This window comes from Erpetoichthys calabaricus, chromosome 2 (genome assembly GCF_900747795.2).
Source record: "Erpetoichthys calabaricus chromosome 2, fErpCal1.3, whole genome shotgun sequence".
NCBI lineage: Eukaryota > Metazoa > Chordata > Cladistia > Polypteriformes > Polypteridae > Erpetoichthys > Erpetoichthys calabaricus.
The window spans coordinates 181630670-181654647 of record NC_041395.2 but is presented as its reverse complement, the minus strand read 5'-3'; the positions used below and the strand labels follow the sequence as shown (position 1 = coordinate 181654647).

At 36.7% G+C, this 23978-nt stretch overlaps 2 protein-coding genes and 1 non-coding gene across 5 annotated transcripts in view; 2 read left to right on the top strand and 1 right to left on the bottom strand.

Annotated features, from left to right (window-relative positions):
* The first annotated feature begins 249 nt into the window (after positions 1–249).
* dpm3 (dolichyl-phosphate mannosyltransferase subunit 3, regulatory) lies at positions 250–1598 on the top strand. Its single transcript, XM_028794863.2, has 2 exons — positions 250–324; positions 706–1598. Exon 2 carries the CDS (start codon positions 716–718, stop codon positions 992–994), a length of 279 nt encoding a protein of 92 aa, XP_028650696.1. The 5' UTR covers positions 250–324; positions 706–715; the 3' UTR covers positions 995–1598.
* A 773-nt stretch (positions 1599–2371) lies between these two features.
* Positions 2372–2445, top strand: trnai-aau (transfer RNA isoleucine (anticodon AAU)). The gene has a single exon. It is a non-coding gene; the product is annotated as a tRNA-Ile (tRNA).
* Positions 2446–8997: 6552 nt separating this feature from the next.
* Positions 8998–23978, bottom strand: part of slc50a1 (solute carrier family 50 member 1) — a 510780-nt gene continuing 495799 nt past the window's right edge. For all 3 annotated transcript variants that reach the window (XM_028794861.2, XM_051923657.1, XM_028794860.2), the window contains exons 5-7: positions 22187–22348; positions 21861–21980; positions 8998–12524 (exon numbers count right to left, since the gene is read on the bottom strand). In XM_028794861.2, coding sequence (XP_028650694.1) covers positions 12417–12524; positions 21861–21980; positions 22187–22348 — 390 coding nt within the window. In that variant the 3' untranslated portion in view covers positions 8998–12416. The remainder of the gene's footprint in view (positions 12525–21860; positions 21981–22186; positions 22349–23978) is intronic.

Genomic DNA, 23978 nt, shown 5'->3' with positions numbered 1-23978 from the left:
CTACTTTAAAATTTTACAAACACAATACATACAAAAAAAGTTCAAAGTGTTGTAGAAGTACATGGCCAAAACGTTTCGGACAAATTTCTTTCACACAAACGCGCCTTGCCAACTCAGAAATACAGCTGTAAACCACGTAGCACTTGTTTACGTTAAGAACTACATTTACCAGGTCACCTCACAGTGTGACTCATCGACTGGCAGCCCCGCGCAACGTGAATGGTCTAAATAAACTACAAATCCCATTAGGCACTGTGGCAGGATATTGTGATGCTATAACTTTCCCGGAAGTTGGGATTTAAACCTGAGGATCGTTGTTGGGAGGTATGTTGGCGATTAGATGTTTTAATTTTGTTATTTTAGAAGCACACACCGTGCATTATTATTGGTGAATGATTAAATAGTAAATTCACTGATTAAAAGCGTTTGTCACGTTAGATTGTGATTAAATTTAGAGTTTATCATTCCAGCAGAGGCGGCGGAAAAAGTTATTATTTTAATGTATTGCAGTATTTTAATTTATTTTTTTTACCAGGTCCAGACAAAAGTTTGAAAAGTGGTAACAAATTCAGTTTTAAAAAGTAATTTAGTCAGCAGCCATAGCGATTAATTTTATTTTATTTAAATTAATAAAGCATTTGTTATTTATTATATGTTGTTCGTTTCAGGAATTATAGCTATTCTTTTCTTTCATATCCTCCTTAGCACTTTTACCATGACGAAGCTGATGGAGTGGTTGCTTGGGCTAAGCCTGATTGGAATCCTTTGGAGTATTGTCACTTTTGACCTTTTGGATCTACGCATTTCAGATCAGTATTTGCAAGTCGCATGGCCACTTCCCATTTATTTACTAGTTACTTTTGGTTGTTACTCTTTGGCTGTGGTGGGCTACAGGGTGGCCACATTCAATGACTGTGAAGCAGCCGCAAAAGAATTACAAGAGCAGATTCAAGATGCAAAAAGAGATTTGCAGAAAAAAGGACTGCACTTTTGATGTAGGACCTTTTTTTAATCAGTGATTTTTTTTTTGCTTCTTGCAAGGAACATCTTGAACTATAAGGTTGTCAGTTTCTTTGTGTTTCAACTTTCAGAAAACCTTTATTTTAAAGAAAAGATCTTCTACTTGTGTCTTACAAATATATACAATCATGGAAATTCCTGTCATATTTTCGTATACTGTTTATGACTTCTGGCATATTCTAATCATAATAAAACTGTCATAATGTTGTTCCAGTTTATATTTATAATATATCATGTAAAAGCACTGACATGTTTGATTTAATTGCACTGGTCTTACAGACAAATTAATTTTTGACTTTGTTGTGCCCTGCACAACATTTAAGCTACTTTCAATTTTAATATGAATTGTTGGAAGCAGAATTGCCAAGTTCATTCACGTTTTTACCTGTACTTCTCACTTATTAATATGTTCTCTTACAGGATGAGACACTTAATTTGCAAAATTTTAAATGGCTTTTAGAGTTTGTTTTGCAAGGAGTATAAAAGCATGAATTGTGTTTATTGTGCCAGTTACTGACAGTGTGGTCTTTTGACTGGTCCATATCTTTAGCGTTGATAAATTGGTTACTGGAATACTTAATTTGGTGCTTGCTGTCTTATGTTATGGTTATAGTCAAGTATTCCTGAATTTCTAAAGGTTTTCAAATTTGAATATTTTTAATAACAGGACAAATATAAAACTTATGTTGCAACTGAATTGCCTTGGCTAGTGTGGATGTGTCAGCATGCATTATCAATGGACATGCTCCCCATCCAGGGTTAATTCCTTCTTTGTTCTCGTGTTGCTTAGATAGGCTTTGTCTCTTTATTTGTGTGCAAATTCATATCATACAGGTTACTCATGAGTAATTTATAATATTTTGTAAAATTCAATATTACGTTAATGCTGTTAACGATTGATTATCCAGCAATTTGCAAATAATTAAGCAGAGTTAAAGAAATGAAGATATTGTGGAGATACTCCAAATAGCTATTTTCAATTAACTTGAAGTGTACTATGTAGGTTTTATAATGATAGGTTCATTGGCTGCATTTAGCAGAATGACTCCAGATCCCCATTAATGAAGAAGTTCATACATCCTTTGCCTGTTGTTTGCCATCAAAATGTACACAAACTGTGTTCCATCAGGTTCTTGTTTGTCAGGTTCTTGTTTGTCAACTCATGGGGGGAATTAGGAAGCTGCCTCACTGAAGAGGCTTTTTAGAGGTTATTTGTACAAAATTCTTATGAGGAATGCAATTTTCTGAGATGTGCTTGAAGGATGTGAAGGTCTTAACAGGGATTGTTATCAATGATTCTTAGAATGTCTTCTAGCCACTCTGTTTTACTCCACACTCTTCCTAAACGAGTGGCCGGTTAGCTCAGTTGGTTAGAATGTGGTGCTAATAACGCCAAAGTCACGGGTTTGATCCCCGTACAGGCCATGTCAAACTCTTAAGCACCTTGAGCATGGGAAAGGCGCTATATAAATGTATTATTATTAAATAAGGAGTAAGGCATAAGGAATTAGGCAAATGCCAACAATCGTCCAGTTTTCTATTGTGTTTATTTTTTCCTTCAATTTTAAACTGTCACTGCCATTCAAGATCACCAGTTATGTTATGTCAGAAACTTGCCCTGTCACATGTGGCACTCACTGTAGGCATTCATTTGCCAAAGCATTGTACTACACTATGATTACTGTTATCTGTGTTAACTATGATACTCACACTTGCCATGTTATACCATGTACAGTGGTGTGAAAAACTATTTGCCCCCTTCCTGATTTCTTATTCTTTTGCATGTTTGTCACATAAAATGTTTCTGATCATCAAACACATTTAACCATTAGTCAAATATAACACAAGTAAACACAAAATGCAGTTTGTAAATGGTGGTTTTTATTATTTAGGGAGAAAAAAAAATCCAAACTTACATGGCCCTGTGTGAAAAAGTAATTGCCCCCTGAACCTAATAACTGGTTGGGCCACCCTTAGCAGCAATAACTGCAATCAAGCGTTTGCGCTAACTTGCAATGAGTCTTTTACAGCGCTCTGGAGGAATTTTGGCCAACTCATCTTTGCAAAATTGTTGTAATTCAGCTTTATTTGAGGGTTTTCTAGCATGAACCGCCTTTTTAAGGTCATGCCATAGCATCTCAATTGGATTCAGGTCAGGACTTTGACTAGGCCACTCCAAAGTCTTCATTTTGTTTTTCTTCAGCCATTCAGAGGTGGATTTGCTGGTGTGTTTTGGGTCATTGTCCTGTTGCAGCACCCAAGATCGCTTCAGCTTGAGTTGACGAACAGATGGCCGGACATTCTCCTTCAGGATTTTTTGGTAGACAGTAGAATTCATGGTTCCATCTATCACAGCAAGCCTTCCAGGTCCTGAAGCAGCAAAACAACCCCAGACCATCACACTACCACCACCATATTTTACTGTTGGTATGATGTTCTTTTTCTGAAATGCTGTGTTCCTTTTACGCCAGATGTAACGGGACATTTGCCTTCCAAAAAGTTCAACTTTTGTCTCATCAGTCCACAAGGTATTTTCCCAAAAGTCTTGGCAATCATTGAGATGTTTCTTAGCAAAATTGAGACGAGCCCTAATGTTCTTTTTGCTTAACAGTGGTTTGCGTCTTGGAAATCTGCCATGCAGGCCGTTTTTGCCCAGTCTCTTTCTTATGGTGGAGTCGTGAACACTGACCTTAATTGAGGCAAGTGAGGCCTGCAGTTCTTTAGACGTTGTCCTGGGGTCTTTTGTGACCTCTCGGATGAGTCGTCTCTGCGCTCTTGGGGTAATTTTGGTCGGCCGGCCACTCCTGGGAAGGTTCACCACTGTTCCATGTTTTTGCCATTTGTGCATAATGGCTCTCACTGTGGTTCGCTGGAGTCCCAAAGCTTTAGAAATGGCTTTATAACCTTTACCAGACTAATAGATCTCAATTACTTCTGTTCTCATTTGTTCCTGAATTTCTTTGGATCTTGGCATGATGTCTAGCTTTTGAGGTGCTTTTGGTCTACTTCTCTGTGTCAGGCAGCTCCTATTTAAGTGATTTCTTGATTGAAACAGGTGTGGCAGTAATCAGGCCTGGGGGTGGCTACGGAAATTGAACTCAGGTGTGATACACCACAGTTAGGTTATTTTTTAACAAGGGGGCAATTACTTTTTCACACAGGGCCATGTAGGTTTGGATTTTTTTTCTCCCTAAATAATAAAAACCATCATTTAAAAACTGCATTTTGTGTTTACTTGTGTTATATTTGACTAATGGTTAAATGTGTTTGATGATCAGAAACATTTTGTGTGACAAACATGCAAAAGAATAAGAAATCAGGAAGGGGGCAAATAGTTTCTCACACCACTGTATATAATTAAAATGTTATGCCCAGGGTTTGAATCCCACTGCCTGTTTGCACAGTCTACATTATACACCGATCCCTCTCCCATTTGGACAGAGGCAGTGGTGCTGTAAGAATTATGTTTCTGGGCTTCTCTAGCGCCTTCAACACCATCCAACCTCTGCTTCTTAGGGACAAGCTGACAGAGATGGGAGTAGCGTTCATTATTCATACCTGGTAGCATGGATCATTGACTATCTTAAAGACAGACCTCAGTATGTGCGTTTCGGTAACTGCAGGTCTGACATTGTGGTCAGCAACACAGGAGCGCCGCAGGGGACTGTGCTTTCTCCGGTCCTGTTCAGCCTATATACATCGGACTTCCAAAAGAACTCGGAGTCCTGCCATGTGCAAAAGTTTGCTGATGACATTGCTATCGTGGGCTGCATCAGGAGTGGTCAGGAGGAGGAGTATAGGAACCTAATCAAGGACTTTGTTAAATGGTGCGACTCAAACCACCTACAACTGAACACCAGCAAAACCAAGGAGCTGGTGGTGGATTTTAGGAGGCCCAGACCCCTCATGGACCCTGTGCTCATCAGAGGTGACTGTGTGCAGAGGGTGCAGACCTATAAATACCTGGGAGTGCAGCTGGATGATAAATTGGACTGGAGTGCCAATACTAATGCTCCGTGTAAGAAAGGACAGAGCCGACTATACTTCCTTAGAAGGCTGGCGTCCTTCAACATCTGCAATAAGATGCTGCAGATGTTCTATCAGACGGTTGTGGTGAGCGCCCTCTTCTACGCGGTGGTGTGCTGGAGAGGCAGCATAAAGAAGAGGGACGCCTCACGCCTGGACAAACTGGTGTGGAAGGCAGGCTCTATTGTAGGCACAGAGCTGGACAGTTTGACATCCGTGGCAGGGCGACGGGCACTGAGCAGGCTCCTGTTAATAATGGAGAGTCCACTGCATCCACTAAACAGTATCATCTCCAGACAAAGATAAAGTATCTATCTATCACAGTCTCCCTGTGGCTGTTTTTTTTTCTTTTTTTTCTTTTCTTTCTCTTGACATCGTCAGGACATATGTTGAGTGATCTGTTGATTCTAAATTGAGCCTGTGTGAATGTCTGTGGTAGTGGGCCATGCAAAGGACTGGTGTACAACACAGAGTGGATTCCCAGCTTGTGCTCAGTGTTGCTGGGGTAGACACCAGTCTTGCCTCCAACTTTGAAGTAGATTGAAGTGGTTTGAAAATGTTATATGAGAAGAAGTTGATCATTGATACATTGTGCCGGCTGCAGTTTGCAGAGGCGTGCTTGCCCAAAGATAGTACTACTGTCTGTGCAGTAATTAATGGTTGACGTAGCATCTGAGGGGTGATCCTAGCTATTCATCTGCTAGTGTTTGTTTGAAACAGCCTGTCTTGGTCAGTGGCATATGCTGCCTGCATGTTATCTTTGAATCCATCATAACCTGAAGTAGCTACAGTGAGGAGTCTACCATGTGTCAATTGTTATTTTTAATTTCCATCTTAGATGCAATATACCAGAGACAGCAAGCATGCAGATATGGGGATTTTAGTTTTACTGCTATAAATTCTTTCTCCTGGCTGTGATGTCACAGTATGTTATCAATATTTTGAGCTATTACAATTCCCATTCTATTTTGTTTTGTTCATGTATTTTTGTGATATTAGAAGAAAATTTTAAAATCTGGTGCAGTTTTGTAAGTGATGAAACAAACCTGATATAGTTCAATGAAAGAGTGACTCCTTAATAGTCATTCATTATCTTCATAGTGCATGGTACTTAAAAGTGCTGTCACCTTTTACTGCAGTGCCTTTTAGCTTTGTCTTTCTCCAGAGTTGTAGTTTAATATTTTCTCAGATAATTTATGCTTTGAAATCTTTTTGGTCAGACTTTTTGAATCCTATTTTGGCACCCCTACTTCATCAAGTTGTTTTTATCCTCTTCTTTTTTGGGTTTCCTGTATATAAAAAATATTGTGCTTCACCTTATATGTTATATTAATCTAATGATATACTAAAAAGAATAGATTTTGAATCTTGTGACTGCTGCCTTCATTTAAGAAAGTGGACTTCAAAATCTGAATTGCTCCAGCTTGTGTTTCAACAATTCCATTAAGTCTATTACTTGTAAGCGTTATCAGGTTTCATCATTTTCATGTCTTTATAATGAAATAGTTTTGAATTTATTATGGGAGGAGTAACAGCATTTTGTCTAAGTTTTGGAGGGGATGAAAAGAAGCAACAACACCTAGTGAACTTAGTGGCAACTGTCTATCCATATTCAAACCTACCTAGGGTAATGAGAGTACTGAACTCATCCAAGCAGCAATGGGTGCAAATCAGGAACTAACCCTGATTGGGGTGCAGTTGAAACATCTAGGGGTGATTCTCAAATGTACCTGAAACTGTCAGGGTTTGTTTGTCATCACCCTTTATTAGCAAAAGAGGATCTAAAATGGATGGATTGGTTAACTTTGAGTTTTTGGATAGTGTTGAGAAACACTGCCCAAGATAAATAGTCTGTACCATTGCTAAGCAGAATGATATTTAAGTAAGGTAAAAAAATACATTGATTCCTAATGCAAAAGCCAGGACTAGCTTTGCAAATGAAAACCACAGTCATGCTCTGGAATGACACATAACCGCACTTAGGATTGTAGTTTAGTGAAAGCCAATGTACTTTTAGTATTTAAAGAACAAAATAGTTGATTGTGACTCTACTGGATACATTCCATGTTGACAGATAAAAGTATTAAATGCTCAGAAATAAAGCCAAACTGCCGCCGCAATGCTTAAAGATATAATTAATTGCATGAGAGGTGTGTTACTTTAGGTAGTCATTATAAATGGAACAGGAGTACTGAGGTTTTTTTATACTACTTGAGAAACAACTGTATCCCATAGAAAATGAGCATGTGTGAATTAGTACTTAGTACAGTTAATCTGCTAAATATATCATTTAGGAAGCTGCAGCCAATCCTGTAAACCTTTTCTAGGCCACCTTCATAACTAGTAAGGTGGAAGGCACAGAGTGGCTGTGATGTGTGGCACACTTATTGCAGGTTAACCACTTTTGATTCAATAGGAAAAGCTGGCCTTGACACAAATGAATTTTGCTTCATTAAGTTATCCCAACACAAAATGTGTCAATGTTATGTGTGATTAATCCATGATTTTTATGTAGTAAGGATAACAGTGGCTGTTGGTTATATATTGAGTTGCACCATTTAAAGGAAACTCTCATACCAAGTGAAGCCTCCACTCTCCGTTTTCCACATTTCCTGTGCTGTAGCAGAACAGGAAACCTTTGCTGCACGGAGCAATGATAGACTATTGTTTGAGTAGTTCTCATAGAGTCTGCATTCAAAATAACATTGGTTACATGGGTTAAAATGCTGAAAGGTGATAGTGTTTTTGTTTTTTTTTGCAAAAACAACAGTCCCTTTTCCCTAGATAAAATCCAAGCTACCCTGTCGGTCTTATGGGAATGAGACAGGAAGTGTTTTGGGGGCAGATGTCAGCCTGCACTCGGACACTTCTAATGAAGTAAACACTAACAAATTCTTGTATTTTTACATTAAAACAATGCAGACCAAAATACTCTATGCTTTACTAAACAGTCTTGGGAGATTTGTTCAGCTTTTAGCTCATTGTAGTAATGGGTCAAACCTGTCTGAAGAGCATATGGACTGTGTGTACAAATACATTGTAGATGAATAAAACTAAGTAAGAAACTGATGGTTTTAAATTTGTCTGGAGAGCAACTGACTAGGTAAATTGTATGATCTTTAAATGTATGCTGTTTTGTTGACAGCCACAGAATATTATTTAAATTAACTGATGACTTAAGGGCTGGTACAGTGTGTGTCCACTGGTTTGTAAATGGGTGAATGGATTTACTAATTAGGAGAAAAGTTACAAAAACACAATGACTTAACATGAATCATGTTTTTAAATCCTTGTGTTAAAGTGTTTTTGTAAGTTAGCTCACATGCAAAAGTGTACACACAATCTGCACAGCTGACAAAAAAGAATAGTTCACTTAAAATCAGGAATGTTTGCAAACACAAACTGTAGTACTAAGTGTTATACCATGTTTGCCATTATAGATGTAAAGAGATGTCCAGCAAAATGACACCTTTTATTGGCTAACTAAAAAGATTACAATATGCAATCTTTTGAGGCAACTCAGGTCCCTTCTTCTTGCAAGATTGCATATTGTAATCTTTTTAGTTAGCATATAAAAGGTGTCATTTTGCTAGACTTATTAAATAAAAATAGTGTACATGTAACCTTTGTTGTTAGGAGTAAAGCGGCAGAGTGTTTTGGAAATGTGCAAGCCAAAAAAAGAAAAATCTACCTGTTTACAGATCAGATACACACAATGGGAACTGTTAGTAAATCAACATATGACAGTACTTGCATTGCAGGAGTTATGAGAAATTTTGGGGTCAGATAAAATGAGGATCCTAGCTATACTTTGAATATAGTATAAAACTGGCAACCCACATCTTTTAGGGAACATTATTTTTCAACCCTTGAACCATGTCTTTGAGATTTTATGTTTGAAACCTAATCAGAAGTCACACTCAGATAATGTACAAACACAGCAACAGCCAATTTCGTAAAAAGCATTTAATTTTTATCAGGAATACATGGATATATTACAGTTCCTAGTTCCAAAAGCTTAAAAAAAAATAGTACAGAAAGTTTTGCAATGTACAGCTAGAAAAATATTTCTCCTACTAAACTGTAACAAGGCATACTACACATCACTACATACTTCTCAAATAAGTACTGTATACCTTTGCTTTTTAAAGTCAACATATAAAAAAGAATTTCAGTTCTAAATTTAAATTCTGTAAAAAAATTTTTTACAAAACTTTCAAAGTCTTATTTGTAATGAAAAGGAGTAAACCATAATTATTAATAATCTTAAATGAAAACAATGAAATGAAATATCACAAGTCTTTTTGCTTTTGTGGCATTTCAGTCTCTGGTAAGAATACCATTAAGTAAATTATACAAAAACTCTTTACTTTAAATATTCTCCAAATTACTACAGAAAATGCATTAATTTTCATCCTATGCAGGCAAAAACAAGGATAAAAACTATTATTCTCTGCTCTTTTTTTTAACTTCTGTTTCATGACGGCTTAAAACTAAATTTTTTTTTTTTTTTTAGCTCAACTTAATATATTTTGTTAATGAGAGACACTTTGAATAAACTTTGTTTAAATAAAATCTTTCTCCCTGAGTGTACCTGTAGTGATACAGTACAGTAATCCCTCCTCCATCGCGGGGGTTGCGTTCCAGAGCCACCCGCGAAATAAGAAAATCCGCGAAGTAGAAACCATATGTTTATATGGTTATTTTTATATTGTCATGCTTGGGTCACAGATTTGCGCAGAAACACAGGAGGTTGTAGAGAGACAGGAACGTTATTCAAACACTGCAAACAAATATTTGTCTCTTTTTCAAAAGTTTAAACTGGGCTCCATGACAAGACAGAGATGACAATTCCGTCTCACAATTAAAAGAATGTAAACATATCTTCCCCTTCAAAGGAGTGCGCGTCAGGAGCAGAGAATGTCAGAGAGAGAGAGAGAGAGAAGCAAACAAATCAATAGGGCTGTTTGGCTTTTAAGTATGCGAAGCAACACGGCACAAAGCTGTTGAAGGCGGCAGCTCACACCCCCTCCGTCAGGAGCAGAGAAAGAGAGATAGAGAGAGACAGAGAAAAACAAACAATCGAAAATCAATACGTGCCCTTCATGCTTTTAAGTATGCGAAGCACCGTGCAGCATGTCGCTTCACGAAGCAGCTGCACAGAAGGTAGCAACGTGAAGATAATCTTTTAGCATTTTTAGACAAGTGTCCGTATCGTCTAGGTGTGCGAACAGCCCCCCTGCTCAATCCCCCTACGTCAGGATCAGAGAAAGTCAGCGCGAGAGAGAGAAAAGAAAGTTGGGTAGCTTCTCAGCCATCTGCCAATAGCGTCCCTTGTATGAAATCAACTGGGAAAACCAACTGAGGAAGCATGTACCAGAAATTAAAAGACCCATTGTCCGCAGAAATCCGCGAACCAGCAAAAAATCCGCGATACAGTGAAGCCGCGAAAGGCGAAGCGCGATACAGTGAGGGATTACTGTATAGGCAAGTGTGAAATATGTTGTAAAACGAATCAAATGTTGAAATTGTTACACATGTACCCTTTGTGTGTTTATTATTACTCCAACTATTGTAAATAGGCCTTATCCCTTACATTTGAAATTCAATCAGAATTCACTTTATTGGCCAGCTAAAGTGTCAAAAGCAGCATTTGTAAGGTGAAACTTTACCCTGTTGGCAAATTAAAGTTTAGATAAATGTGGAAGTACCATTAGTAAAAGAAGTGCTTAGATCTGTGCCTAATTTTTATATTATGTGCATCACTGCAACTCTGTTATCAGGTCCAAGGAGAGTGCAGTAAAACAGATTGGTCTTTCGGCATTTTCTACTTAACTCTTTCAGGGCTGATGTCGACTTTTCTCGAATTTCGAAGGGTCAAGGACGGTAATCAGCTGTAAACTGCGACAAAACTCGCCCCGACGTTTTAGTTCGCCTCTCTTTGCTAGGAGAAAAGTGAAGTAGCTCTGCTCGTTTATTCCTCGATTTCCTGTGCCAGCCTGAGTAGCGAGGAGCTCCATGGACGTTATTATGTATTGTTGCTGAACCGCACTCTGACTTGTCGGACTTGGAATTTGATGCAAGTGATCTGGAGATGGAGATGAAAAACGAACGCATTGGCTGATCGTGGCGCTGAACACGTTCGTTCGTGTCGCTGATACTCCGACAGCTTGGGATGACCACCACTTATAATGACAAGAGGAACAAACCACATTGGGTCACAATGCGCCACTCGCTGTGCGAAGACAGCCAGGTAGCTGGCCCACCGTGCATTCCTGCTGGCCATCGAGGCTCCCCAGCGCAGCCACTGCAGCCAGAAATGCCGCACTTGCGTCAACAGCAGCACAGTTTTATGTTGGTTTATGTAGGAAGCCATTGCTTTGTGAGCAAGAAAAAATATTCAGCCCTCAAAGAGTTAATGATTTGGTGCTTAGCTGATGAAAAAAAATATAAACATTTTTTTTTTCCTACTATACAAGAATAAAATGTTAGATGTTGAGCTTTGCATAGTTTTATGATATTGGAAAAATCAGTTTTACTAGAGTGGATAAGGCATCAACAGTATGGTGCAAAAAAAGCTTAGCAAGTAACAAAAGAGAACATTTGGATCTATAAAAGTATGAAATAGCTTTTCTTAAGGAAGCCATTGATTCCTACACTACACAACAGGAACAATTCAGTAAAGTGTAACAAATGAGTGCAATAAATAGTATTTAAAACTTTTTTTTACATTTTAACTTATAAAGTATGAACACAGTATCTTTCAGTTTTTAAATTCCATATTGTTAAACTTCCTCTTTTATAAACCTTGGCTACTACATCTGCCCAGCTTTATGATTTCATCTACTTAGTGCTTGGACGGTGCTTTGTGCTTCTATGTGTAAACTTTTTTTGCAGCTGCAGTAGCCTTAAGATAAACTCATGAACTAAAGAAAAAGTTGTAGCACTTGACCTTTGAAAATAGTAATTATTCTCTGTGATCTGAGATTTTACCTTGTCTCCACTAAAGACCTTTCCCCTGATTGTTAGATGACTAATATGTACAGTTTTACTGTTAAATTATGCTTAGCCCTAAACATTTTTCTTCTAATTTGACACACATCCATTATAGAAGAAGAGTATAGAAAAATGACATCAAAACATCTGTCTATTATCTTATCTGAACAGAGTCCATAGAGCTAAAGTTAAAGTGCACCTCTGAAGAAATGTTCTTCGTTTGGTTTCTTTGGTCCCATAAATAAAAGGTGTTTGCAAACTGCAGATGCTGTAAATCAAATGGTAATTCGGACTTCCTGATTTGTATGGCTTGGTGTCCAAAATGATATCTTTAAACAAAAAATTAAAAACAACAAAAAAGAAAACTTTTACGCTTAAGCGTGCAGAGGTCTGTAAGAAGAGTGCTTCTCTTTGCCAGTTGGGTACTGCCAGAAAAGCCAAAAACGAATAAGGCTGGTGATAATTCCAGGAGAGTTAGGCACCTACCATGAAGGAGAAAGAAAGAGACATTAGGTTTCACCATGTTGATGTAGGCATGGGTTTCCTAAACTTTTTACTTAAAAACAGTAACAAAGACATATAGGTTCCTACAACATAAATCAGGATTAAGTATGTTCTAAAAATGATTAATTACATGAAAAGTAGCATGCTACAACACAAACCAGCAGACTCTGTAAATCTACACTTCAATAGGTGAATTCTGTAAATATGCAGAAGACATGGCCATGCACCAAACACAATCTAATACTCTCCGAGCCTTTAAAATTTAAATGTTAGTATTTATGAATGAGTAAGAATTTCTTCAACCTAAAACAAACCAAAAAAAAAAATCTTAGTTGTTGGCAAAAATGTAAATAGTGCAAATCTTTAAAATAAACTCAATCCTTTAGTATTAAAAGTAAGGGTGAAAATAAAGAATTTTGGTGTAATTATAGTTTCTAACCCAAACTTTAAATTACACATTAAAAATATTCAAAGGACTGCATTTTTCATTTAAGGAACACTGCAAAAGTTATACATCTTAAAAAATTACAAGATACTGAAAAATGTAATTTACGCTTTTGTTTTTACTTGACTAGGTTACTGTAATGCTCTCCCAAACAGGACCAACCAAAGACAGACGTTAATGTGTTGCAATTGGTTCAGAATGTAGCAGCAAATATCTTAACCAGAAAATGAAAATTTGAGCACATCTCACCAGTTTTACTTATCATCACTACATTGGTTACCTCTGTCCTTTAGAAATGATTTTAAAAACTTACAAATTATATATAAAGCCTTAGTCTTACTCATGCACATGTTTTGGAGTACCTGTCTCCCTACATTCTAAGTCGTAACCTTTGATCATCTAATAGTGGTCAGCTTATTATTTCAAGAGCCAATTATAAAAAAAAATAAAGTGCAAGCCTTTTTCTGTTATGCACCAAAACTTTGGACAACTTTTATCAACAGAGATATGCCAGGCTAACATTGTGGAACATTTATATAAAAACCAAACTTGCTTAATTTGGCTTTTTGCAACTATATTTTAGTTCTACTCTTAAAAGACTATACATGCATAAAATCATCCTATTCTTCATGGATTTGTAATCATTATATTTGTCTGCTTTCTTTTCTTGTTTTTACGTGGTGACTATTACACCGCCACCACCACCTAATCAAAATCTTTCACAGCTGTCTGTGATGCTTGTGTGAATGTGGATACCCCAACTGACTTCAACACCCACAGCATGGCATCCTCTGGGGCAAAGCTTAACCCCTTATGCCTTAAGGGGTTATGGCATTATTGTGCCTAAATTATATACCCAAAAATAAACAGCTTTTATTCTGCTTATGTAATAAAGGTGCTGCAAATGGCAGAGGAGTAGAGAGTATAATGTTTCTAATTTTAAAAAGAAAGTACATATGTATATACTGTAATTAAAAACCTTTGTTTACACCAATATCAACCAAAAAAAAAAAAAAAAAACACACACACACACACACAAAATAAATCCATCAATCAATCAATAAATAAATAAAAACTGGTGCTTTAAGGATTTCTCTCAAAAAAACTTGATTTTATAATACATAATATGGACAACCCTTGAATCAATTTTCTTTTGTGCCCCAATCTGTCAGCTGTAACTACACTAAGTTTAGATGTCATATCAAAATACCATAGGCATAAGGTGCCCCTCTTTTTGGAAGCATTTAGTCTCTTACACCTAAACAATCTCTCAAAATAAGTATTGCAGTTATATACAGTATATATTTCTAAATAAAAAAAATACATGTATGCACACACACACACACACACACACACATTATATTATATATACACACAGTATATATATCTCACTCTGAAACATCAAGTAAACAATTTGTAACTATATACATATAATTACACTAACCAACCCGCGGCGTAGCATACGCCGCATAATTATGTATTGATGGGTGAACACTTCCTGAACGACACAGTTGTCCAAATGGGGAGGGTTTGTGGATACCACTGTGAGTGAATGTAAAGATAGACCTCTGGAGATAGCAACATATAATTGTCCGTGACTGAAAGCGGGATCGTCTGTGACGAAGAAGGCCACGCTGGTGAAAGTGACTTCGTCGGTAGGGCTAAGTGTCTGCACTTGTAGATTAAGGTGTAGCGAGTCTTCGTTGTTGACGCTTAATATAGCTTGCGTACTGAGATGTTCCGGAGTCACAGTTGAGAAACACTTTTTTAATGTCTTTTAAGCACTGGGGAAAAAATGAACATGTGAAACATCCGTAATATAATAAGCCACCAAGAAAAGTAACATTGCAACAATGCTATCTACGACCCGATCTCTGTAAACAGAAGTGAAAACAAAATCGAGCCCAGTGTATTCTTTAACTGCCTTGTGGCGCTGTAGTAGTGCTGCTGCTTTGCAGTAAGGAGACTGTGGAAGATTGTGGTTTCGCTTCCCGGTTCCTCCCTGTGTGGATAGCGCTTTGAATACTGAGAACACCGCTATATCAATGTAACGAAGTATTAACAGGAAATTGTCTTCGTGTAATAGTAAAAGGCAAATTATCCGCGACAAACTGTTTTAAACGCTGCATACCAACCCGCGGCGTAGTATATGCCGCATAATCATGCCCCTTTTTAAATGTTTTTTAAGCAGAGGGAAAAAAATGAACATTTGCAAAATCTGTAATGCTGCTTTCAGTAAGTACAATGCACACGCGTTTAATTTGTCGGCCACTTTTTGCCAGCCGTTTTTTCTGGTTTGGGCTGCTTTTGCAGTGTTACCGCTTGTGCATATTAAATCTTGAAATCCTTGTGAAACAAATGCGCCTGTACTTCCATAATTTTGTTGCAGCCTATAGTGGAGTCAGGCACAGAGAAGGTCAGCTGCTGAGAGAGCGTCTCGACTGTTGCAGGGCCTGCATCGGTGAAGCAGGTGAGACGCTAATGAAACAGAGGCACAGGGCTTATTGGTTTTTAAAGACTGCTTCCTTCATTGTGTTTTAACCTCAGTTTTAAAGGATTGTTTTAAGGATCCCATGGGATACCCCTCGCAGACTGTTTTATACGCTGCATTCAGCAATTCACATCCACGACAAACATGCCTCTTCTTACATGGTCCTGCTTTGGTGGCCCGGGAAACGTTTTCCGTGTTCCTGCAGGACCATCTAAGACGGCGCATGTTTGTCGCGGATGCGGTGGACGCTGGGCGGGGAAACGTTTTCCCGTGTACCTGCAGGACCATCTAAGAAAACGCAGGTTTGTCGCGGATGTGAATTGCTGTATGTAGCGTGTAAAACAGTTTGCGATGTTGCACGCGGTCGTTCGTCGTAACTGAAAAGTCAACGTGGCTCAGAGCTGCATGCGGACTGTAGCACAAACAAACAGAAATGACGGCATGTTTTCCAAGACGTCGCGTCTGAGTTGGTGGGCGTGGCTCTGCGAGTTTTCGTCGTATCCAATGGTCTTAGAGTTGGTGGGCGTGGCTCCTTCCTGCGTGCTTTCATGGGTGTGGGCGTGGCTCCTTCCTGCGTGCTTTCATGGGTGTCGTGCCGCTCAGGCGACGGCTTAGAGAATTATATATATATATATATATATATATAGATACTCATCCAAACCTTTAATTTTTTTTTTACTTTATTTTTTTTTTTTACTTTTTCCAGACCTTTAAACAATTTCTTCTTACCAATACATATGCAGAAGCATTACATTTTGTACATTAGATTGGGGTTTTTATGCAGCAATTCACATACTTTCTGTTGTCTTCTGCTGTAGTTGCCCCACAGCAGCATGAAACACAGACATTCAATCAAAGGGTGGTCCTCAAGTGAAACTTGGGAGAGGCGTAGGTACAGTATAACATAACAGTACTCACCATTACGCTAATCAGATCCTAATTCAAGGTTTTCATATTCCATATCACTAGCATTCTCTAACTTTTCTAACACAGTATGCTTTATTGTTATTTTGAAGACATTTCTGCTAGTAGAAACTTCAAGTCCTATTGCATGTCAACCAAATAATTTCCATGCACTTTGACAGAAACATTGTGCATAACCTTGCATAAAGATGAGTTTTGAAGCACACAATTTATTTGTGGTCTTTTAAACATAGCTGTAACATGTACTGTACCACCTGACCTGATCTCAGACTCATCTTTAGAGACTTAAAACAATTCTATATATAATGACTCGACTTTTCTGTGAAATATATATCTAATAATTTAGTGATGTTCTGATCAAATGGATGATTTTTACTACAAAAAACTTGATGGGTAATTTTTAAAAATGACTGATCTCAAAAAAAAAAAAATTTTTTTTTTTCAGCTTCTGCTTTCGTAATCTTAACAGTTTAGTTGCAGTGCTCCTTTATGCGAGATATTATTTCAGCTATGCATGCCTATCTTTTCTTTTTGTTTTTGCTGTAAGCTTCCTGTAAACTGAGAACAGTAAGGCACACTTTATCAGAGAGAGAGAGAGAACACCGGAATATTAGCCTTTACTTTAAAGAAAGTGGAGTAATAAATTGACAAAAAGGAATCAGAGGAGACTTTATGTGAAGTTATACAAATGACACTACTTTAATAAATTCAGACCTTTTTATTTTGTCCTTCAATTAAAATGGACACAGATTGTCAGATTTTAGAGGGTAAGCAAGCACTTGTTAAGTATAGCAGCTCGCATTTTCAATTAGAAAAAGATAGAGAATTTGAAATTACTGCTTAGAAAAAAAAATTGCTTTTAAAGGTAGCAGGCCTGCAATTTTAATTGTACACTTGTTAAGCATCTTAGCCTTGTATCTTCTTGATAAACATTTTATGAACATTTGATACATTTGCAGCTTTTTTAAATGTTTGTACTTTGTTTATTATTTGAGTATGCATCTCATACAATACAAGCTTTTGGTAAGAAACAAGGGCAGCATAATTAAAATGGTAAGCCATATTTATAATTACACCAAGAATTTAGAATGTCTAGCTGGTACACTAAAAAAAAAACAAAACAATATATGTGTATAAATATAGTACACGCATATTTTAACAGCAAAAAATTGTAGGACAAATAATGATTAAAAACTATAAGTGAATGTATATTCACATATATGCAGTTTTTACCTGCCGATATCAATAAAACTGAATCAATGTGTGAGAATATATATATTGTTTTGTTTGAGAAATGGTGAAAACTGCTTTTTTTTTTAAGAAAAAAAAAAAATCAAGCTCTCTTTCAGATAAGTATGGTACACTGAAGCATTAAGATTGCTCTTCAATGGAAGTACAGAAGAAATTAAACAATATGACAGCTTGTAATTATGAGAAGCATTTTACTGTCTTTTATGCCATATTTTGGATAAATATTTTATGTACATATTAGTTAAAGAAATAAAATTACCTTAAAATATTCTTTTTTAGTATTTTTGTAGTCACTGAACAATAAGCCTACAGAATTTAATTTTGCCAATAAAAATGAACATAACATGTGTGGCCTGTGGTTTAATTACAAAAATACCAAAGTTAACACTTTAATATAAAACATAAGGCTTCTATGTGTCTTGTTGTACAGAAGTTTAGTGTACAAAGTTTTTTTAAAGTGATTTAAAAACAAATAAATAAAACCCCACAAACCGAATCAGTGTCTGAATCAGCTACTCAGTAGCATGAAATTGATGTTGTTGTTGTAGTAGAAACAATGTAATAGGGATGTCACAATACCAGTGAAATTTCTTAATAAAAGTACCTCCATTATTAATGTGAATGATATTGCTTTTTTCCTAATCTAAAAATATATAAATACTAATAGTTTTCTTGTTTGCCTGACACCTTTATGCAAGGTGGCTTACAACATTTGTGACAGAATTATCTCCATTTCATTTGATTTTTCTCAATTAGAGTAAGGACAGGCAAAGTGACATACTTGCGTTCACACACTGCCAGTAGCGGGATCTGAACCCACAATCTCAGGGATTGATGTTCAAAGCATTAACCACTATGCCACGTAGCCATACTAGTAAGAGCAGCATTCATAAATATCAAAAGACAATGCAGACCTTGAATTTTAATGTGTGATAGACAAGGGCATCCTCCCAGTGTTACAACAACTGAGGGATATTTTATAATCTTGAGGGGATTTCAGCATAGCATTTATAAAGGACAATATCAACATGGACTACCTGATTTATCTTACCATGTGCACATTACAAATTTATTCTCCAAATGATTACCACCAGTAACTAAAAAATACTGCTTACTAAACATAAAAATTCAAACATTATTTTATCTGTACTGTTGAATAAATGGGCGGCACGGTGGCGCAGTGGGTAGCGCTGCTGCCTCGCAGTTGGGAGATCTGGGGACCTGGGTTCGATTCCCGGGTCCTCCCTGCGTGGAGTTTGCATGTTCTCCCAGTGTCTGCGTGGGTTTCCTCCGGGCGCTCTGGTTTCCTCCCACAGTCCAAAGACATGCAGGTTAGGTGGATTGGCGATTCTAAATTGGCCCTAGTGTGTGCTTGGTGTGTGGGTGTGTTTGTGTGTGTCCCTGCGGTGGGTTGGCACCCTGCCCAGGATTGTTTCCTGCCTTGTGCCCTGTGTTGGCTGGGATTGGCTCCAGCAGACCCCCGTGACCCTGTGTTCGGATTCAGCGGGTTGGAAAATGGATGGATGGATGTTGAATAAATGAAATCCAAAATAATTCAGGATACCTGCATTTTAATTTAAACAAATTCTTTAAATCAGTTTTTGTAACAACATGCTTCTAAAATCTGGTTTGTCCAAGAAGCGTTCTGTAACATTTATATTTGCATCATTAGCGGAGTAAAAACAAACTAAAGAGTAACAGATGAGTCAAATTGTTTAAATTTTCAAATGTCACAAAATTCCAAATCAACCCTCCATTCCCTTTTTTTTCTTCCACATTTGTCCAAACTAATTTTCCCACATGAAACCAATCTTGTTAGTTTTACATTAATCCATCATTTCAGAACTCCTGCAAAACACTCTTGAGGTTTTTTTTTTTTTTTTTTTTTTTTTTTTAAATATCTTATGTGAGTGATCAGACCTTTCAACTGCTTAGTTTGTGTACTAGTCCAGAAGCAGAATATTAACTGGACCTGCAGTTTAATTGGGAAGACTGCATTACACTCACCAGCATACCTTTCAAATATATGACATACTGTATGTGCTTTCACTAAGTTTGTCACATTTTGAGGATTATATGAATGGACATTAGTTTGGATACAAACAAATTTAGTGTTTGCCCATCCTGCATATTTGTATTTAGCAGTGAAGCGTGTTTGCCCATCCTGCTAACTGACATAATTGCAATACTTTGCATTTCGCACCACTAAATTTTTCTTTGGTATTAAGAACTGGAGCAGATTATTTCAATGCCAGCACACAGAGTCTTATACGCATAGTGCATGGTCGGTCATGTGACACTTCTCTTGCACCAGTAAACTTCATAAACTGGTTAGGAAATGAATGAATGATTAAATGCATATCTGTGGATGTGTTTGACATAATCTGAGAATGAATCAAAAGTCTCCATTCCTTTCTAGGGTCTGTGTAGGACACAGTATTAAAGTGATTCATTATGCCATCGTTTTATTTCACATCGTTACACTACAAGTTGAATAATTAAAACTCGCATCTGAAGCGTCACTTCATTGCACTCACCAAATATGTATTAAGCTATTATTTATGAACTAACTCCATAATGGGATAAGAATGGCAATAACAAAAGCCTGTGTGTGTATTTTTTAAAATAATAAGCATGATTCCCACTGTCATACACTAAAATTCTCCTGTCTTAGACATACGACTTCTGATTTTCTTTTTGACATGTGGAAGTGAGCTGTTTTATCAGCATCACCGTCAGCAATTTTTACATGACGCTCTTATTCATGTTTTTCTCAGGTATTACTTTGCCTTCTAGAATAATCGGTCTACTTGTAATCAGGCGCGAGTTCAATAGCAACTGTTATTCAATACTACCGATACTGAAACAAAATTAGAAATGTTATGTTTTTGGAACATTGGTATCGACTGGTACCAAATGTATTGGTTCTTTTGACCTCCTACTATGTAACATTCTAAAACCCCTTAATCCATTTCAGGTTCTAGCATCTATAACACTACCATTCCGGCAATGAGCACAAAGCAAAAACCAAACCTGGATTACTTAAAAGCTACATAAAAATGATCCACTAATTATGATGTACAAATACTAAGGAAGTGATTAAGGCCCAAGATAAGAGTTTATTCTAAGATGAAATGTAACCGAATACATGACAATATCCATGTTAAAGTAATTGACATAAAGTTGCATTTATAGTATAACATTCACATACACCCTGGGCAAGCCTAAATGGAGTTGCTTGAACAGTTTTGCATGTTAATTGCAAAACTCTGCTCTTCATGAAAGATGTCAAACAAAAATTAAACCTGCCCTTGCTGAGACCACTCAAAATATCATCCAACTTCACTCTAATCAAATATACATCACTACAAATTTGTTGCTATACCAGTGAATCTACACTTGTACATTAAAATGGGGCATACTTTGAACAGCCAGCATTCCCAGCTCAGGATATCCCCTACCCCTACCGATGATACTTGAATTCTGGCATTCAAATGAAACACAAAAAAAGCAAGCTAAAGGAACCCATTCTTTAGAGTTTGATTCCACATGGTCATTTACAACAGACCTCTGGCCACGATAAGGTATGAAAACAAGACATACAATATACAAATTAATATCTGTTGCATAACAGGCTTATAATCCATTGTGAGAAATTTAGAGGTAAACAAATAATTTGTACAAAAATGTGTAAATTAAAAAATTACTTTGCTTCAGTCCTTCCTCAACAAAACTATGTCTAATTGAAAACTCAGTAACTCATGTATATACTGCAGCATACCATAACAATCTAAACTGATTAATCTAATTTAGAAACTATCCAGGCAGCATTGGGCACAAACAATCCAGGACTTTGGAATTATGAAGCAGTAGTGCTGCCCACTGTGCTAACTGTCCTATACTTTGCCAAGTTACACAAAACATGGCTAGTTTGGAATATATATATTAATCACAAAAAAGAAAACAGTGAAAGCCTTGTACTTTGCATGTTCACACTCTTAAAGAGACAGATCAGATGCTACAACATCACACTTACACTTATCGTATTAGTATGTCAAAAAACATTTACATTAGAATCCTATATGAATAAAATGCATCTAACAGCATTTGACCCAGATACATTTTGTTATGCAAACATTCCAACTGTATTGGGTTGAGGCCTTTTAAATATAATAAAGTTGAAGAAAAAGACAAGTATCTCACCATAATATACAGGTCATTCAGCTGCAGGCCATAAAGCGTCCAGGCAGTAGAAGTGAGGAATGTTGTTACAGTCAAGGGGAATGAAAGGCACTTTGTACTACGAGTTTGAATGATCTTTACCTGCAGAATATGTAAATATGTTCATGTGGATAAACATAAAATTATAACTATACCAGCGCAATAATAAAAATAGAGTTATGAGCATACTAGTTTAGAACACATAGTAAAATTTAAATTAAGCAGTGAGAAGAGTATCTAAAATTTAGAATTTAAATTTTGTGAAAAATAATACAGGTATTAAAAGAAAGGTAAAATTATGATCCTACCAGATCAACCAAAGGAGACATGTACATGCTGATAGTGAAAACACTGCAGAACAGACCTAACCGACTTAGCCGGGAATTTACTTCTGTCACCACAGTGGTGAAGTATAAGTATGCCACAATAAGGACTCCCAAAGCCATACTGGTTTTGAGCAGAACGTTTTTCTGGAAAAAAAGAAACACAAACAGTTTACATTTTCATGTGACTGATGCATAGGATCATCACTCTCCACACTTTTCAGAATAATTTACTCTTCGAGATTAAGCAAGAACACACTCCAAATAGGACAAAACATATCACTGTGTGTGCACTTAACTGATGTATAAAGCATTTGTCAAGAAGATCTTACAAGTAGTTTGCAGAATACTGTTTCTTAACCCTAACCTAAATCATTGTTCGAGAGCTTACCAGTACCCCCTATATATTTGACTGTCTGCAGCAACTGCCCAAATCTGATGACAACCACAAACTTTTGATTGATTAATGCCAAACTGACATTAATTCCCATTTAACTCAATAAATGTCCCAATTTTATGACTTGCACTGGTTATGTATGTGCCGTCTAAACTGAACATAATTAATGAATCTGTACTAACTGCCATCTTTCTAAATACATTCTAGGAGGCCCAAGTTAGGCATTTATTTAATAAATCAAGATTGAAATTTAAGTGTTATTAAGGATCAAAGACCACTTTCAAATTGACCTTATCTTTGAAAAGTTGTAAACTTGAATCTGCAAGAAACTTTTTATAATAATACTAAAAACAAAAATTCAGTTAAGCTTTTGTTCCTTCCTCAGTATTTAAACAACCTTAACCTGGTTTTGTAAATGATTGTCAGATATTCAAATGCAGGTATAGCTTTTGATAGTATTGACTGCAGCATTCTGTTGCAAAGGCTTCAAGATTTGTTTCAACTGCCAAGTACTGCTCTTCATTATTCTTCACACAAGATAAATCATGTTTGAGATGTGCAAAAGTCTGTAGGTCTGGGCTCAATGACTGAATTATCTTGCTTTTTATGTTGCAATTACATTATTTAAGTTAGAAAATACAAATCTAAACTTAATATTTATAGGCTAATGACAAGAGAAATAACACACACACACACAATACTACTTACTAGGTCATTAATAAAATAATTTAGTGAGAAAAAAATTCTTTTCCCTTATATTCAGAGACATTCTTTTACTGATTGACAATTCTGCAAAAAGGCAATGCTAACAAATTGTAATTCAAGGGGCCTGAATTTGGCTAAATATACATTAACTTCAGACATTCCTTGACACAAATGTAGACAGCTGACACATTTCCACACCAAGGCATGATTCCTTCATCTTAGAAATATTTCTTTCTTAATGTTTTATAATATGAAGGATTTAGAAATCTTAGTTTATTTGTTTGTATCAATCTATATATAATTCTTTTCACGTTTGAAACGGAAATTATGTATAAGCGTTTGAAATGAAAATTACGTATGACAACAGAGGAACAGGAAAAACATTCTTAATAAACCTGATCCTTGCCGAGAGAGCGAATGGTGACATAGCTCTGGCTGTAGCGTCATGGGGAATCACTTCTACATTATTAGATGGAGGCTGTACAGCACATTCGGCATTGCAATTACCATTAAACCTCGCTCACGACGAAAATCCAATTTGCAACATACGCAAGGGCTCTGGAAAGGCAAAAGTCTTGCAACATTCAAAGATAATAGTTTGTGATGAGTGCACCATGGCACATAAAAGAGCTTATGAAGCCTTGAACCGAACAATGCAAGATCTCAGAGATCCTA

Bases quoted from the DNA above. Each gene is read 5' to 3' on its own strand.
- dpm3 (XM_028794863.2), top strand. From the start codon at position 716: ATGACGAAGCTGATGGAGTGGTTGCTTGGGCTAAGCCTGATTGGAATC.